The following is a 15034-nucleotide window of genomic DNA, read 5'->3' on the forward strand; positions in this document are numbered from 1 at the left end:
CTTCACCCCCCCCAATAGGCTATATGACTGGGTCTTCTCTTGTCTTAGAAATCGGTAATATCCGGAGAAGCTGGACTATTTAGTTCTAAATTCAAACTGTCATGCTATTCTTTTTTCATTTCACAGAACCAATAGCGTTGAACTACAAGACGGTGGTATGTCCGTTCGTGGACGTGATAGCGTACGACACGTTTGAGTACCGCGCGCAGGACGAAGGCGCGCGGGGGGCGTTCGACTGGGAGCTGTACTACAAGCGACTGCCCATACTGCCCAGGGACGAACAGAACATGCCCGAGCCTTTTGAGTAAGTTTTTTTTTTACCTATGATGGGTATGCTCTTGGTCCCAAACTTGTCCGAAGGCACGGACAAGGTCTCAGATGGAGCTCGCTCGCCCAGAAGCATACCACGTTGCACCACTGCGAGTTGTTGGAGCTGTTAATGATATGTAATAAAAATGCACTAAATGTCATAATGTAATCAAAAAAAGAACGTGCGTTTAACTTTTTTTTACTTTTGATGGGTTTGCTCTTGGCCCCAGACTTGCCCGAAGGCATTGACGAGGCTTAAGATGGAGCGAGCTCGTCCAGAAGGTGCCTGTTCACTCTGGCCTTGAAAGCACCCGGGTTATATGCATTCGGAAACACAGAAGACGGCAAAGAATTCCACTCCCTAGCAAGTAGAACTTTAATACCAGTGATGTGTCGTGCCCGGCAGTAAAAATGCGCAAATCTTAAGTATATGCTTTCAGCGCATGATTCTGAGTTACTATCAAGTGGAATTTTCCATCGCAACCGCAAACTAACCGGATCCCGGTTACTACTTACTGATGTAAGTACGCAGTCGTTACATGAGCCATGTCAGGGGCGTTTGGCGGATCAATAATAACTCTGATACTAAGGTTGATGAGGTTGGTAATCCACCTTACAACCCACACGGTAGAAGCTTACTGTATTTTATTTTAGTTTTATTCTCATTCCCTCGTGTTCTGTATTTACAGGAGTCCAGTAATGGCCGGTGGGTTGTTCGCAATGTCCAGAAAGTTCTTCTGGGAGCTGGGCGGCTACGACCCTGGACTTGATATCTGGGGTGGAGAGCAGTACGAGCTTAGTTTTAAGGTAACAATGGCTCCGATTCCTGCAGACGCCTCCTAATTTTAAGTTACATAACTTACAGCCTATATAGGGTGTTAGTGACATCGTAACGAAAACTTTGAGGGATGATTCAGACCATGATTCTGAGTTGATATCAAGTGGAATATTCCGTAGCAAAAGTATGGAATTGAAAATAATTAAAAATAATACAAACAATTTCATGAATTTTCCGAAAGCAAATTCCACTTGATATGAACTCAGAATTTGTTACGATGTCACTAACATCCGGTATACGTCCCACTGCTGGGCACAGGCCGCCCCTCAATCTACCGGAGAGAATCTATCAAGCATACTCCACTGCTCCACTGCGTGTGGGAGGTGATTATGTTATGTATTAAACGGACAGTCTCTCCGGCAATCGTCCAAGTCATCACGCCATTAGTCAAATACCTTTTTTTTCCTCTCAGACGACGCCCTGAGCCGAGGTTCGCGCCCAACTGGGCGCCCTCAGGCCTGTTGTCTTAAACGTTGTACCGGGTGAGAGCCTTCAGCGCTCCCCATTTGTCCGGCCAAGTAGTTAATGCCATCTTCGGCAAATCTACAATAAGTCAAGCACCACCGTATTAATATGTTCGGGTCGGACGCAGGTGTGGCAGTGTGGCGGACGCATGCTTGACGCCCCGTGCTCGCGCGTGGGTCACATCTACCGCAAGTTCGCGCCCTTCCCCAACCCGGGACACGGGGACTTCGTTGGCAAGGTACGGTTAACATACATACATACACTCACGCCCGTAGTCCCTAATGGGGTGGGCAGAGACACAACTTACCAAAGACCTGCAGCTACTGTAGTTACGAAGTCTTCAGATGGATATTTTTACACGTTTACATGAGAATAGTCTCGCCAAGCTGCAGAGGCAGTTTGTCGGCAAGCATAGGTCCCTGACATGGCTCATGAAACAACAACTTATTTACATATCAGTAAGTAGTAACCGGGACCAACGGCTTAACGTGCTTTCCGAAGCACGGATCATCTTACTTTCGGACAATAAGGTGATTAGCCTGTAATATCTAACCAAACTAAGGATCACAAAGTGATTTTTGTGACTTGTCCCCACCGGGATTCGAACCCGGAAACTCTCAACCACTGGTCCACAGAGGCCGTTAAAACCATGTGAAGTAAGACGAATTTGAATTCGTATTGTTTGTTTCGCTCGCACGTACGCGTTAAGGTGGCACTCGGTAACAATGAGATTGTTCCAGAACTATCGGCGAGTAGCAGAAGTGTGGATGGACGAATACGCGCAGTATCTGTACCAGCGTCGACCGCATTACCTCAATATAGACCCCGGCGATATCTCGGAGCAGAAGGCGCTGCGGGACAGGTTGCAATGCAAGCCTTTCAAATGGTTCATTACACAGGTCAGTGAACTACACCACACCAAATCGGCCCCACACGTAATGACTCGTCATTCCTGTGGGTACAGTCGAAGAGGTCGAGAGGGGAACATGAATGCTGGGCAAGTCCATGCTCTCTGAACTGCGTCCCAGGCATGCAGCGCCTGTGGAGAGGACACTCCACTCGCATCTGAAAGGGTGCGCACAAACTCACAAGTGCTGCAAGAATCATCTACGATAGATGCTGTGGCCAATGATGATGATGACCTACACCATAAAACAAACATAACACATTTGTTTCCTAGATATACAGGGTGGTCAGTGACTGCCATCATAAAACATATCTGTCTCGTACATATACAGGGTGTTAGTGACATCGTAACAAATACTGAGGGAGATGATTCCGCTTATGATTCTAAGTTAATATCAAGTGGAATTTTACGTCGAAAATTAATGATTGTTTTTGTTTTTTTAAATTATTTTTAAATTCTATACTTTTGCGATGGAAAATTCCGCTTGATATTAACTCAGAATAATGAATTGAATCTACTGCGGAGCGAAAGGCAAGAGGGAAACATTGTCCTATTTTTTCCTGAAAAAGTATCAAACCTAAATTAATGATGACGATACCTAGCTTAAGGATTTTGTATTGTGTAATTGAATTTGCGATGAATGTACAATCAAAGAGCAGTCTCAGTCACTGAGGCCAGCGGGTTATTTGTAAACAGTGGTGAAATTATGAACCATTAGTTGTCATAATTATAAAATTTGTTTTTGTAGGTGTTTTTGGTCTATTACAGTAACGACATGTAACCAGGAGGTCTTAAGTGCAACCAGTCAATTTATAACTTTGCAAGAAACTGATAGGACTTTCAGCTTATCGTATGTCTGACTACCCCAATTGGAACATAGTCGTGAACTTTTGTTATGTGTTTTGTTTCAGATAGCGTTTGATTTACCGGAAAAATATCCCCCTGTTGAACCGAAACCTTATGCATCAGGAAAGGTATGTTATTGGAAAGTTGTTTTTTATATATTCGCTTAATAGTCCTATAAAAAAAAATAGAGTTGATCATCATCATCTTCCGACTGCCTGTCTTACCTTCCAACCTAGTGAAGGGAAAACTAGCCCAATACAGGTTGTCAAATTTGTCGGGTATGTGGGTTTCCTCACGATGTTTTCCTTCACCGCTGAGCGAGTAATAATGATCGAATTATCAAATCAAATCAAATATACTTTATTGCACGCCACATATAAAAATAAATTTACACAAATGGACGAAAGATACAGCACAATTTGGCGGCCTAATTGTTAAGCAGCAATTTCTTCCATATTACAATTATCTATTAATTATATATAATATATTATGATATAATTATTTATATATATTTATTATTTATTATTAATTATCTATTTGCTTGTTACATATAAATTTTTAGTTTAATAACATACAACCTGGCATAAGAACCCAGGTGCGTGTTGGATTAGAACCTGCGTCCTCACACTGAGAGTTATGCGTCTCACCGACTAGCCTAGGACGGCTCTAAAAATAACAGAATTATCCGAAAATGTTGTTGTGTTGTGTTATGTTGTGTTGTACTTTCGGCCATGCCCACCCGATCCACCGATTATACCGGTCCGATGGACGAACTTTATAGACTTAAATTCAAATTCAAAATTCAAATTCAAAAATATCTTTATTCAGTAGGTAACATAGTTACACTTTGAATCGTCAATTTTACATAACGAACGTCTCATCCGCCTAAAACTACTGCAGCTTCTCACAACCTGTATAGCCGGGGAAAAGAAGCTGCAAGAAAAACCTCGGCACAGGGCCCTAGACGTTCTTTAAAAAAATAAAAATAAACATAAAACATAAAATATTGGTATACAATTGAGTAATTTAGCTGCCTAATATCGGTTCTCAGACAGTTAATCCCATGCATTCATATCTTCTAAATAATCACTAACTTTATAATAACCTTTTTTGTAAAGTTTTTGTTTAACTACTGTCTTAAAACAGTTGAAAGGCAAATTCTGAATGTCAATGGGAATCTTATTGTAAAAACGTATACATTGCCCCTTAAAAGATTTAGTAATCTTATGTAATCGACTGACTTGTAAAGCAAGTTTATTTTTATTCCTGGTATTAACAATGTGCCGATCGCTATTTTTCGCAAATAATCCTATATGTTTTTTTACATATATTAAGTTTTCAAAGATATATTGTGATGCCAAAGTTAAAATATTAATTTCTTTAAATTTATTTCTAAGTGACATCTTGGGTCCCAATTTGTAAATCGCCCGAATGGCCCGCTTTTGCAGAACAAAAATGCTGTTCACATCTGCAGCATGACCCCACAGCAAGATGCCGTACGACATTAGACTGTGGAAATAGGCAAAATAAACTAATCGCGCGGTTTCTACATCGGTTATTAAACGAATTTTTTTGACCGCGAATGCTGCTGAGCTGAGCCTTTTGGACAACTTATCAATATGAGGACTCCATTGCAACTTAGCGTCCAAAGTAATTCCCAAAAATACAGCAGTATCCGTGAGGTCCAATTCCTTATTTTTTACAATAATAGAATCGAGCGGCCTACTAACATTCGATAACGTAAAATAAACATATTTTGTTTTATTTTCATTAAGTAGCAGGTTGTTTACAGTAAACCAATCCACTACCTCTGAAATGGCGTTGTTTACGTCGTCAAAGGAATCTTGTCGTCTCTTTACTTTAAAAAGTAAGGAGGTATCATCTGCAAACAGCACCACTTCATGTTTTACAAGACTAGGTAGGTCGTTTATGTAAACTAGGAATAGAAATGGACCTAGAATTGAGCCCTGCGGGACGCCTATAGTGACGTTAGATCCACACGATCTGGAGCCATGCACATCAACCCTCTGAACGCGGCCACTAAGGTACGACTCCAAAAGAGCGATGGCATTATCTGTTATTCCATAGTGACGAAGTTTCGCGATCAATATATCATGACAAACGCAATCGAAGGCTTTGGAAAGGTCACAAAAGACACCAATAGCATCTTTGGACTCCTCCCAAGCCTGAAAAACATGATTTATTAACTCAACACCAGCATCGGTTGTTGAGCGACCCTTTGTGAAACCAAATTGTTTATTAGACATTAAATTGTTTAAATTGAAATGTTGAAGTAATTGCAGTAATAAAATTTTTTCAAATATTTTACTAAGCGTGGGTAGTATAGATATTGGTCTAAAATTAGTAGGGTCAGAAGTACTACCAGCTTTAAACAATGGAATGACTTTACTGTGCTTCATTAAATCTGGAAACACACCATTGTCTACACATTTATTAAATATACATGATAGATAGGGAGCTATGCAATCAATCACGGAGTTAATGATTTTAACAGAGAGACCATGAAGATCTGCAGTCTTTTTCATTTCTAAAGATTTAAAAGCTCTTAAGACGTCCCTAGGACTCACGTGTGTAAATGTTAGTTTATCTACTTTGGACGTATCTATGTGCTCCTTTACAAGTGATTGAGCGAGTGCAGGAGATGACTTCAAGTCCTTGGTAGTCGAAAATGGAATGTCAGTAAAGAATTTTTCAAAAGCTTCAGCAACTTGCTTATCATTTGTGAGTAGTTTACCGTCAATTTGTAATTGATACTCGAGATCGCGTGCTTTGACTTTCCCATTTTCGCTATTTATAACTTTCCAAGTCATTTTAATAATATCTGAGCTACCTTTAATTTTACTGCTAACAAACATTGCCTTCGCGGTAACGCAAACACTTTTGAAAACTTTTGAATACCGTTTTACATAGTCGTGAAAAGCTACGCTATGATTGTATGTTCTTTCTTCATAAAGTTCATACAACCTGTTTCTACTCTTATAAATTCCTACCGTCGCCCAGTCACTAAAAATTGGTGTGTCTGCTTTCTTAATTGTTTTTGCCTTAAATACTTTACTAACTTCCGATTTTGTTAGATTAAATAGGGAGTTATATAACAAATTTGGGTCATCACAGTAAGGAAGTTCTGGTAATTTGTTTGACATATTATCTTTGAATTGTTCTAAACGACTACTTGATATGGGATTGCATGTAACATCCTTTTTCAGTGAGCGGTCAATAAATAAGTTGAAAGATATTTGTTGACCACAGTGATCTGACTTTAATTTATTAATTATTAATTTATCACAAGGTTCTAAGTTACTAAAAATATTATCGATACATTTCGCGGACTGTGACGTGATTCGGGTTGGTTCTGAAAAAAGATTTACAAGATTATAACACAGAAATAAAGATTTGAATGTAGTACTTAATGAGCAATTTTCCAGAATATCAATATTAAAATCACCGCAGACGATAACATGTTTGCTTTTATTACATAATTTGCATAAAGCTTCATCAATAACTTTCTCAAATAGATCATAAGATGAAGCGGGGGGTCTGTATACGCTCAATACAATAATATTAGGGCTTATTCATGATATTAGGGCTGATATCGGGTATACAACATCTCCCTAGCATTATCTCGTTTTTTCACAGCGTCCGCTTACCTAACCTGAATATTTCACAGAGTCCGGTTACTTAACCTGAATATTCGACAGGTCCGGTTTTTTACAGAAGCGACTGCCTGTCTGACCTTCCAACCTGCGAAGGGAAAATACAGGTTTGGTCACATATCTCCGAGAATGCATTTCTCGGGAATGTGGGTTTCCTCAAGATGTTTTCCTTCACCGCTGAGCAGGTTATAATTATTTATGATCCAAACATGATTTCGAAAACAAATTCGACAATCATTGGTTTAGGCCTGTGTTGGATTCGAAGCTGCAACCTCAAAGTGAGAGGCAAGCGTTCTACCAACTGGGCTACCACGGCTCTCTACTGGAATCATCACCATTGTATTTATTGATTCTATTTACAGATAAAGACGTTGAGAGGTGATTACTGCGTGGACGCACACAGCGGCCGTCAGAATGACAAGCTGACCTTGACCCCGTGCCGGGTCACCGACTTTGAGCAGGAGTGGATGATATCTTGGCACAAGGACATTAGGTATTTATCAAACCAACAAAAGCTGCTACTGCGCCTGCCTGTCTGACCTTCCACCCCGCGAAGGGTAATGCAGCCCAATACGGTTAGGTCACCTTCACACACACTCCGAGAAGGCGCAAAAACTACGTAAAAGGGGTTTTATTACTTAGCCTTTAGGCAGAAGGATCAGGATCATATTTAAAATAAAGCACCCAGTGTCCTTACTATTAAAGAGTTTTCATCATCTCTCTAGCATTATTCCGTATTTTCACAGGGTCCGCTTACCTATCCTGAAGATTTGACAGGTCCGGTTTTTTACAGAAGCGACTGCCTGTCTGACCTTCCAACCCGCGAAGGGAAATCCACCCCAATACGGTTAATTCACATTCACACACACTCCTAGACGCATTTCTCGGGGATGTGGGTTTCCTCACGATGTTTTCCTTCATGCCGCTGAGCACGTAAATCATTTATGATCCAAACATGAATTCGAAAACAAGAAAATTATAGGTTTATGCCCTAGATGGGATTCAAATCTGAGACCTCACAGATTGAAATTATTGCATTGTAATACATAATATAAACAGCGTATACAAGTCCCACTGCTGGGCACAGGCCTCCCTTCAATCAACAGGACGGGGTATGGAGCATACTCCACCACACTGCTGCAATGCGGGTTGGTGTAGGTGTTTTTTACAGCTAATAGCCGGGACCAACGGCTTAACGTGCCTACCGAATCGATCTTTCTAATAATAACCCTGGCACCAGGGTTGATGAAGTTGGTAATTCACATCACAACATAGTCGTTACATGAGTCATATCAGGGGCCTATGGCGGCTCAATAATAACCCTGACACCACGGTTGTTGGGGTTGGTAATCCACCTCACAACCCACACGCTAGAAGAAGACCTCACAACGAAAAGAAGTCCAGAATCGACATTTGCTATATTTGATTTTCCAGGTTACGGAAGAGGATAATATGCTGGGACCTGCCAGAGTCCAGGAAGAAGAGTCCTATTTTGCTTTACTCGTGCCACTTGGGCGGCGGCAACCAGTACTGGAGGTACAATGTAGTAAGTACTGCCTTCCATTCATCATAAACAGCCCACATACGTCCCACTGCTGGGCACAGGCCTCCCCTCAATCAACCGGAGGGGGTATGGAGCATACTCCACCACGCTGCTCCACTGCGGTTTGGTGGAGGTGTTTTTACGGCTAATAGCCGGGACCAACGGCTTAACGTGCCTTCCGAAGCACGGGATCATCTTACTTTTTCAGACAATCAGGTGATTCACGATCTAGAAGTCCAGGTTCGATTCCTGATGGGGACATTGTCGAAATCACTTTGTGAGACTGTCCCTTGTTTGGTAAGGACATTGCGGGTTTGAATCACCTGATTGTCCGAAAAAGATGATTCCGTGCTTCGGACGGCACGTTAAATCGTTCGTCCCGGGTATTAGTCGTAAAAAGCCACAGTCAATCCGCACTGGAGAAGCGTGGTGGTATTAGTGACGGAAAATTCCACTTGATATTAACTCAGAATCATGGTCTGAATCATACCCCTCAGTATTTGTTACGATGTCACTAACACCCTGTATACTTATTTTTGGTTGTCTATTTCCAGAAAACACGCACAATTCAGCACAAGAGCGGCGGTTGTCTCGAAGGTGACGTCGAGAGTCAGTCGGTGTACATATTCCCGTGTATAAAGGACAGAGAGTCCCAGCAGTGGGACATTGACGACGTGGACCACGAGCAGATGAAAAACTGGGACAAACCTCGGCCCGTGGTCACCGGCCCACAACCGTATGTAGATTAGAACATATAAAACTAGTTTTGCGGGTTCCGTGCCCAAAGGGTGAAAAATGTTTGTCTGTCCGTCCCCCTGTCACGAGGCTATATCTCAACAACCGCGATAACTAGGCAGTTGAAGTTTTCGCAAATTATTTATTTCTGTTACCGCTATAACAATAATACTTCAAATTCAAATTCAAAAATATTGCAGCTTCTCACAACCTGTATAGCTGGGGAAAAACCTCGGCACAGGGCCCTAGACGTTCTTAAAAAAAAAAAAAAAACATAAAATATTGGTGCTAATTTCTGTAAATACCATCTAATTTTATTTTAAGTTATATCTGTCATTTTCTTATCCGCCAAAAAGGAAAGGGACGGGTAATCGACAAGCATAAAATTTATGGAACACACGTCAATTTTAAGCACAAATCTAAACCAACCGTCTAAAAATTTTACATCAGTCAATAACCCGACACATTCATTTACTCATTCTTCCTAAAATTAAGAGCTGTGAATCATCCGTCTCTTTCCTTTTCGATGGATATGAAAATGACGGATATAACTTAAAATAAAATTAGGCGGTGTCTCCAGGAATCGGGGCCATTGTTATACTAAAAACAAAATCAAATATTTAAGGGCTCCCATAAAATAAACGCGATTTTCTTGGCCTTTTTTGCTCGATATCAATAATGGAAACCGGTAGGCAATACGAAATTTGTGTACCTACATTTTGTTTACCTAGTTAATGGTACGGAATCTTTCGTACGCGAGTCCTACTGGCATTTGGCTGGTTTTTTTTATAATATCTATGTCGAAGCAGCATTTGCCTGCTCGATATCTTTACTACTCAGGTACGTAGATAATTACAAATACTAAAAACGTTCTTAATAGTGATGAGCGATGTGAATGATTCATTAGAGTCTACAGGTATTCGAGTTATTCGCTTGTAGGATTGAGCTAATCGGATTACTAGAAATTCGTCATTCGAATATATTTTTTTCAAAAATGAAAGAAATTTTAAATTACTAATTAACGGATCCTCCATATCCTGAGCGTAAAACATACACATTCTATAAATCATCATCACTAATTTAAGACCCACGCTCTTGTCGGTGTAGCATTCTCCATGCTACTTTTAGGGTAAAATAGGGCAGTGGTTTCCCTCTTGCCTTCCGCCCCGCAGTACTCTGTCTGACGCGAGTGGGATGGCGCCCAGAGTAGTATGTTTCAAAGCCGTACACTGAATAGTACTGACAGTTACTGCTGCCCTCTGTCAGGTGACAGGTTACAGTCCCTGTGACTCGTCTCCTCGCCTTAAATACTAAAAGGTATATTTGTTAGAATTTTATATATAACTTCCGAAAATGTATTATGGACAATCAATATTGCTGTGCTTTATTAGATTAGTTAGTTAGTCAGTAGTCGAATAGATGCTAATAGTTAGTCTGGTCATTGTTAGAAACTAAACTGTTAGAGGGAAAACGTCCTCAAGTATGTTTTTTTATTATTATATAGCTATAAGTAGTAGTATTAATGCGTAAGTAATGAAATTATACGTAATAGTATTTGGTTGGGTAGTTCCCAAAGTGGGAATTTTGTTGTTGTAAAATAAAAACTAATAGTCCATGACAACCAATGATTGTCGAATTTGTTTTCGAATTCATGTTTGGATCATAAATGATTATTACGTGCTCAGCGATGAAGGAAAACATCGTGAGTAAACCCATATTCCCGAGAAATGTATTTTGCGGAGGTATGTGACCTAACCTGTATTGGGCTGGTTTTCTCTTCGCGGGTTGGAAGGTCAGACAGGCAGTCGCTTCTGTAAAAAACCGGACCTGTCAAATCTTCAGGTTAGGTAAACGGACCCTGTGAAAAAACGGGATAATGCTAGGGAGATGATGAAAAACTCTTTAATAGTAATACTTGGTGCTTTTAAATATGATCCCGATCCTATGTGCCTAAAGGCCAAGTTAATAAAGCTCTTTTTACATAGCTTTCGCGCCTTTCCTACTTTGGGAATTTTCCTGAGAATGACATAAAGACCGCTTTGTATTCGGATGTTAATATTGTTTTCTAAACAATACTGCTTAGAATCATTGCACGTAAAACTTTGAAATGTTAAAGGGTGTATGAAAGTGTATAATAATTTTATTTAATAGTACATGTATTTTATCTTTTGTACTTAAGTACAGCTTAAATGCTGGCGAATACTTCCAATAAGATACCTATACTTACAAATTATTTTCATACTTTAACAAACGTCATAAATAGTCATAATCCAAACAAAAAAGGCTCTTATAACAAGAGGAGTTTACGCGACAAGGTCCCTTTTGATTTAGGACATCACAAATATTAAGTTTTGTTGATCGAGTTATTAATCAATATTGTTATACTTAAAGAAACGCTCGATATAAATTCTATAAATAAAAAAAATATTTAAAAAATTCGTTAATTGTTTCGGGTGAAGCATCGAATTATTTATATTTTTGAATTAAGAATAAATACGGTTCTGTATTTCATTTGAGCGCGTAGCTCTTAATTCAAATCTGTATTCAAGTGCGTAGTTCTTAATTCAAATTATGATACCCGATAAATCGAATAATTTGATGATCATGGAAATTAGCATTTGTTTGTATTTGTAAAAATATGATGATACCAGTAAAAAAATATTTTTTGTTTGCACATTGTGTAAAGGCGTATAACGGTTGCTTTTTTATAAGACAAACATTATTTTAAATTAAATATTGCCATACCTACAACGAAAACTCAATAACGTGAGTTTCTATTCATTAATTTTAAGGAGAAAATGATTTTCGTTCATGAATTTATTATTTCATAATTTAAGAATTATTTAAGTAAATAATACTTGTATTCAATTATATTTTTGTTACAATTCGTATTAAAAAGAATTTATTTTTTAAATTAAACATAATTATAGGATGAATTATAATTGATAACATTATTATGTTTATTGTTGAAACTGTTTATATTTAAAAAGAAGCTGTAATATGCATTTATATTGTACTGTTTTGAATGCATGTTAAGACTGAGGTTTGGCATTTGAATGAATTAACGAGTTGATTTAGTTTAACACTATTTGTGGGTTATTTATAAATGAATATTTTGATATTAGCCTCGATTCCTGTAGACACCTAATTTTATTTTAAGTTATAACCCGTCATTTTCTTATTCGCCGAAAGGTAAGGCATGATTGACAACTGTTCATTTCAAAATGAATGAGTGAATTAATGAATAAACCGGGCAAATAAAATAGGCATGTCGCTGATATGCAACCCGTTTGACGTGCTGTCTACTTAATTTTGTCGGGTTATTGGCCGATGTAAAATTTTAGATGGTTGTTTCAGATTACTGCTTAAAATTGACGTGTATTCCATAAATTTTATGCCTGTCGATTATCCGTCCCTTTCTTTTGCAACGGATGAGAAAATGACAGGTGTAACTTAAAATAAAATGAGATGACGTCTGCAGAAATTAGCGCCATTGTGTGTTGTCTCTGGCTCTTGGTGTAACATGTTAATATATTAGTATTATTCGTTGATTTGATGTTTGTGCGAGACTAAATTTTATATTCCTGAATTTTTTCTAAACGAAACATATCACTAATCAGTAGTTTTACTTTAGTATTTTTGACTGTATATATGGAAATAAAAATATTTTTATAGTTTGACGCCATGTTTTTATTACATACCATAATGCATCATATCGTGGTTGATTTTACAAAATGACGTATCTGCATTTTTTGCTAAAATAACTTGTGTCTTATTGACAATAGCAAAAGATGCAGATCAGATGCGCCAATAATTTCAGATATGTCAATTAGCGACATCAGCGGCGATAATGTGCCTCAACATGATAATGTTAAGAATCTATATGCCGTAACAGTGCCCTATCTTTGTCACACCCTCCATAGAGAAATCTTGTTCTTACTATGCGCCGCCTTACCACGTAAGTGCGAGCGAGACAGACGATTCGTACGCGCTCCCTTACTCCTTAGCGGTTTACGGCCATTTAGACTCCCTCAATCCGCGGTTATCGCTATCGACCCCCTAGGGTCGATTAATTCTTTCAAATATTTTCCTCTCAGACGACGCCTTGAGCCGAGGTTCGCGCCCAACTGGGCACCCTCAGGCCTGTTGTCTTAAACCTTGTACCGGGTGAGAGCCTTCAGCGCTCCCCATTTGTCCGGCCATGTAGTTAATGCCATCTGCGGCAAATCTACAATAAGTCGCGTCAAAAAATAGGCCATTTAGACAGACCGAGAGTTGTTGGGAGTGTCCGTTCTGTACGTAGTATTATTTTTTATTCTATGCTACAGGTCGGTTGGTTGGTGGTGTGGTGATGGATAACTGGGGTTAACAAGGTCACATCAAATCAAGTCATCTATAAAAGCAATATTGCTAATTGTCATTTGCGCATGTAATAAGTGTGCAATGCAAAAAATGTCAAATAGCAATATTGCTTTTTGTTTTTTTTGATGTGGCCTTTTTAGCCGTCCTGCGGGCTTAGCACCGTAAGCACGCGACTCTTTCTCGCCGCGACAGAGATCATCTGTCTTTTTCTGTGCGGTACTGTGAAAGAGTGACGGGTGACGTATGTCGGGGCGAGAAAGAGTCGCGCGCTTACGGTGCTAAGCCCGCTGGTGTCGGGGAAATATTTAGTTTCTTTAGTGTAGTTTAGGAAATGGGTGTATTACTTATAGTGTTTGATTGGTTACGGACGATGAGGTAATCATCTGTCTGTAATTCACAGGAATTGCAGACGTCAGTTTATATAGGTATGTAATAGGTGTTTGATTCAGTGAGGGATGTTCTTCAAAAACAATATAGATGGCGTTGTTCATGATTTAAGATAAGGTAAGACAACTTACTTGATATTATTTACTTGTTTTTTTTTTTTAATGTATATTATTTTTAATTTTCCTTCCTTTAACGTTCTATTTTCATGGATATCACACATGTGCATATTTTATTCTTGTTTTTGGGTATAAATGATGACCCTTTTTATTACACCTAGGCACAATTACATCTTCCAACCATTATTATTCTGTTCGAAATTGTTTATTTTGCAAGCAATATTGGGAGTGAATATTGTGTGTGTGTGTGTGTGTGTGCGTCTGTGTGTGTGTATGTGTCTGTCTGTGTCTGTGTGTGTCTGTGTGTGTGTGTGTGTGTGTGTGTGTGTGTGCGCGCGCGTGTGCGCGTGTGCGCGTGTGTGTGTGTGTGTATATATTTTTGAATAATTATGTACCCGAGCAATGGGAAAATAGGTAATTATCATGTTAAAGCTGGACAGCGCTATCTATATATTATATTATTTTGGAGAACATAGTCTGGTAAGTCCCTACTTACCACTACTACTTATTACTTACTATGTTCTCCAAAAATAATGAGGACATAAATTCGATACTTTTTGCAATTTTTTTTCAATCACGCCTTTTACTGGCTGAGTCTTCGGATTATGGATTTTAAGGAATCTAAAATATCAGAAAGGGAAATCAAAATGCCAAAGTATACTTTAATATTTTTATTACATATTCCATTAGAATACTTTCTATAATTATTATTGTACATGCTTACATCGCCTCGGAGCATGTACGCTGAACTATGAGTATGACTGCTATCTATACACATTCAGAATGAACCTTCAAGGTTCCGTACATTAACACATTTTATATTAAACAGTCTAAAAGATTACTGACCATATA

At 38.9% G+C, this 15034-nt stretch overlaps 1 protein-coding gene across 4 annotated transcripts in view; it reads left to right on the forward strand.

Annotated features, from left to right (window-relative positions):
- LOC126382360 (N-acetylgalactosaminyltransferase 6-like) overlaps positions 1-15034 on the forward strand; it is a 166402-nt gene that overhangs the window by 8560 nt on the left and 142808 nt on the right. For all 4 annotated transcript variants that reach the window (XM_050032173.1, XM_050032175.1, XM_050032174.1 and 1 more), the window contains exons 6-13: positions 127-304; positions 999-1116; positions 1740-1850; positions 2353-2511; positions 3431-3493; positions 7402-7532; positions 8474-8585; positions 9137-9318. In XM_050032173.1, the coding sequence (XP_049888130.1) occupies positions 127-304; positions 999-1116; positions 1740-1850; positions 2353-2511; positions 3431-3493; positions 7402-7532; positions 8474-8585; positions 9137-9318 (1054 nt within the window). The remainder of the gene's footprint in view (positions 1-126; positions 305-998; positions 1117-1739; positions 1851-2352; positions 2512-3430; positions 3494-7401; positions 7533-8473; positions 8586-9136; positions 9319-15034) is intronic.

This window comes from Pectinophora gossypiella, chromosome 4 (assembly GCF_024362695.1).
Source record: "Pectinophora gossypiella chromosome 4, ilPecGoss1.1, whole genome shotgun sequence".
In the NCBI taxonomy this organism is placed as follows: Eukaryota; Metazoa; Arthropoda; class Insecta; order Lepidoptera; family Gelechiidae; genus Pectinophora; species Pectinophora gossypiella.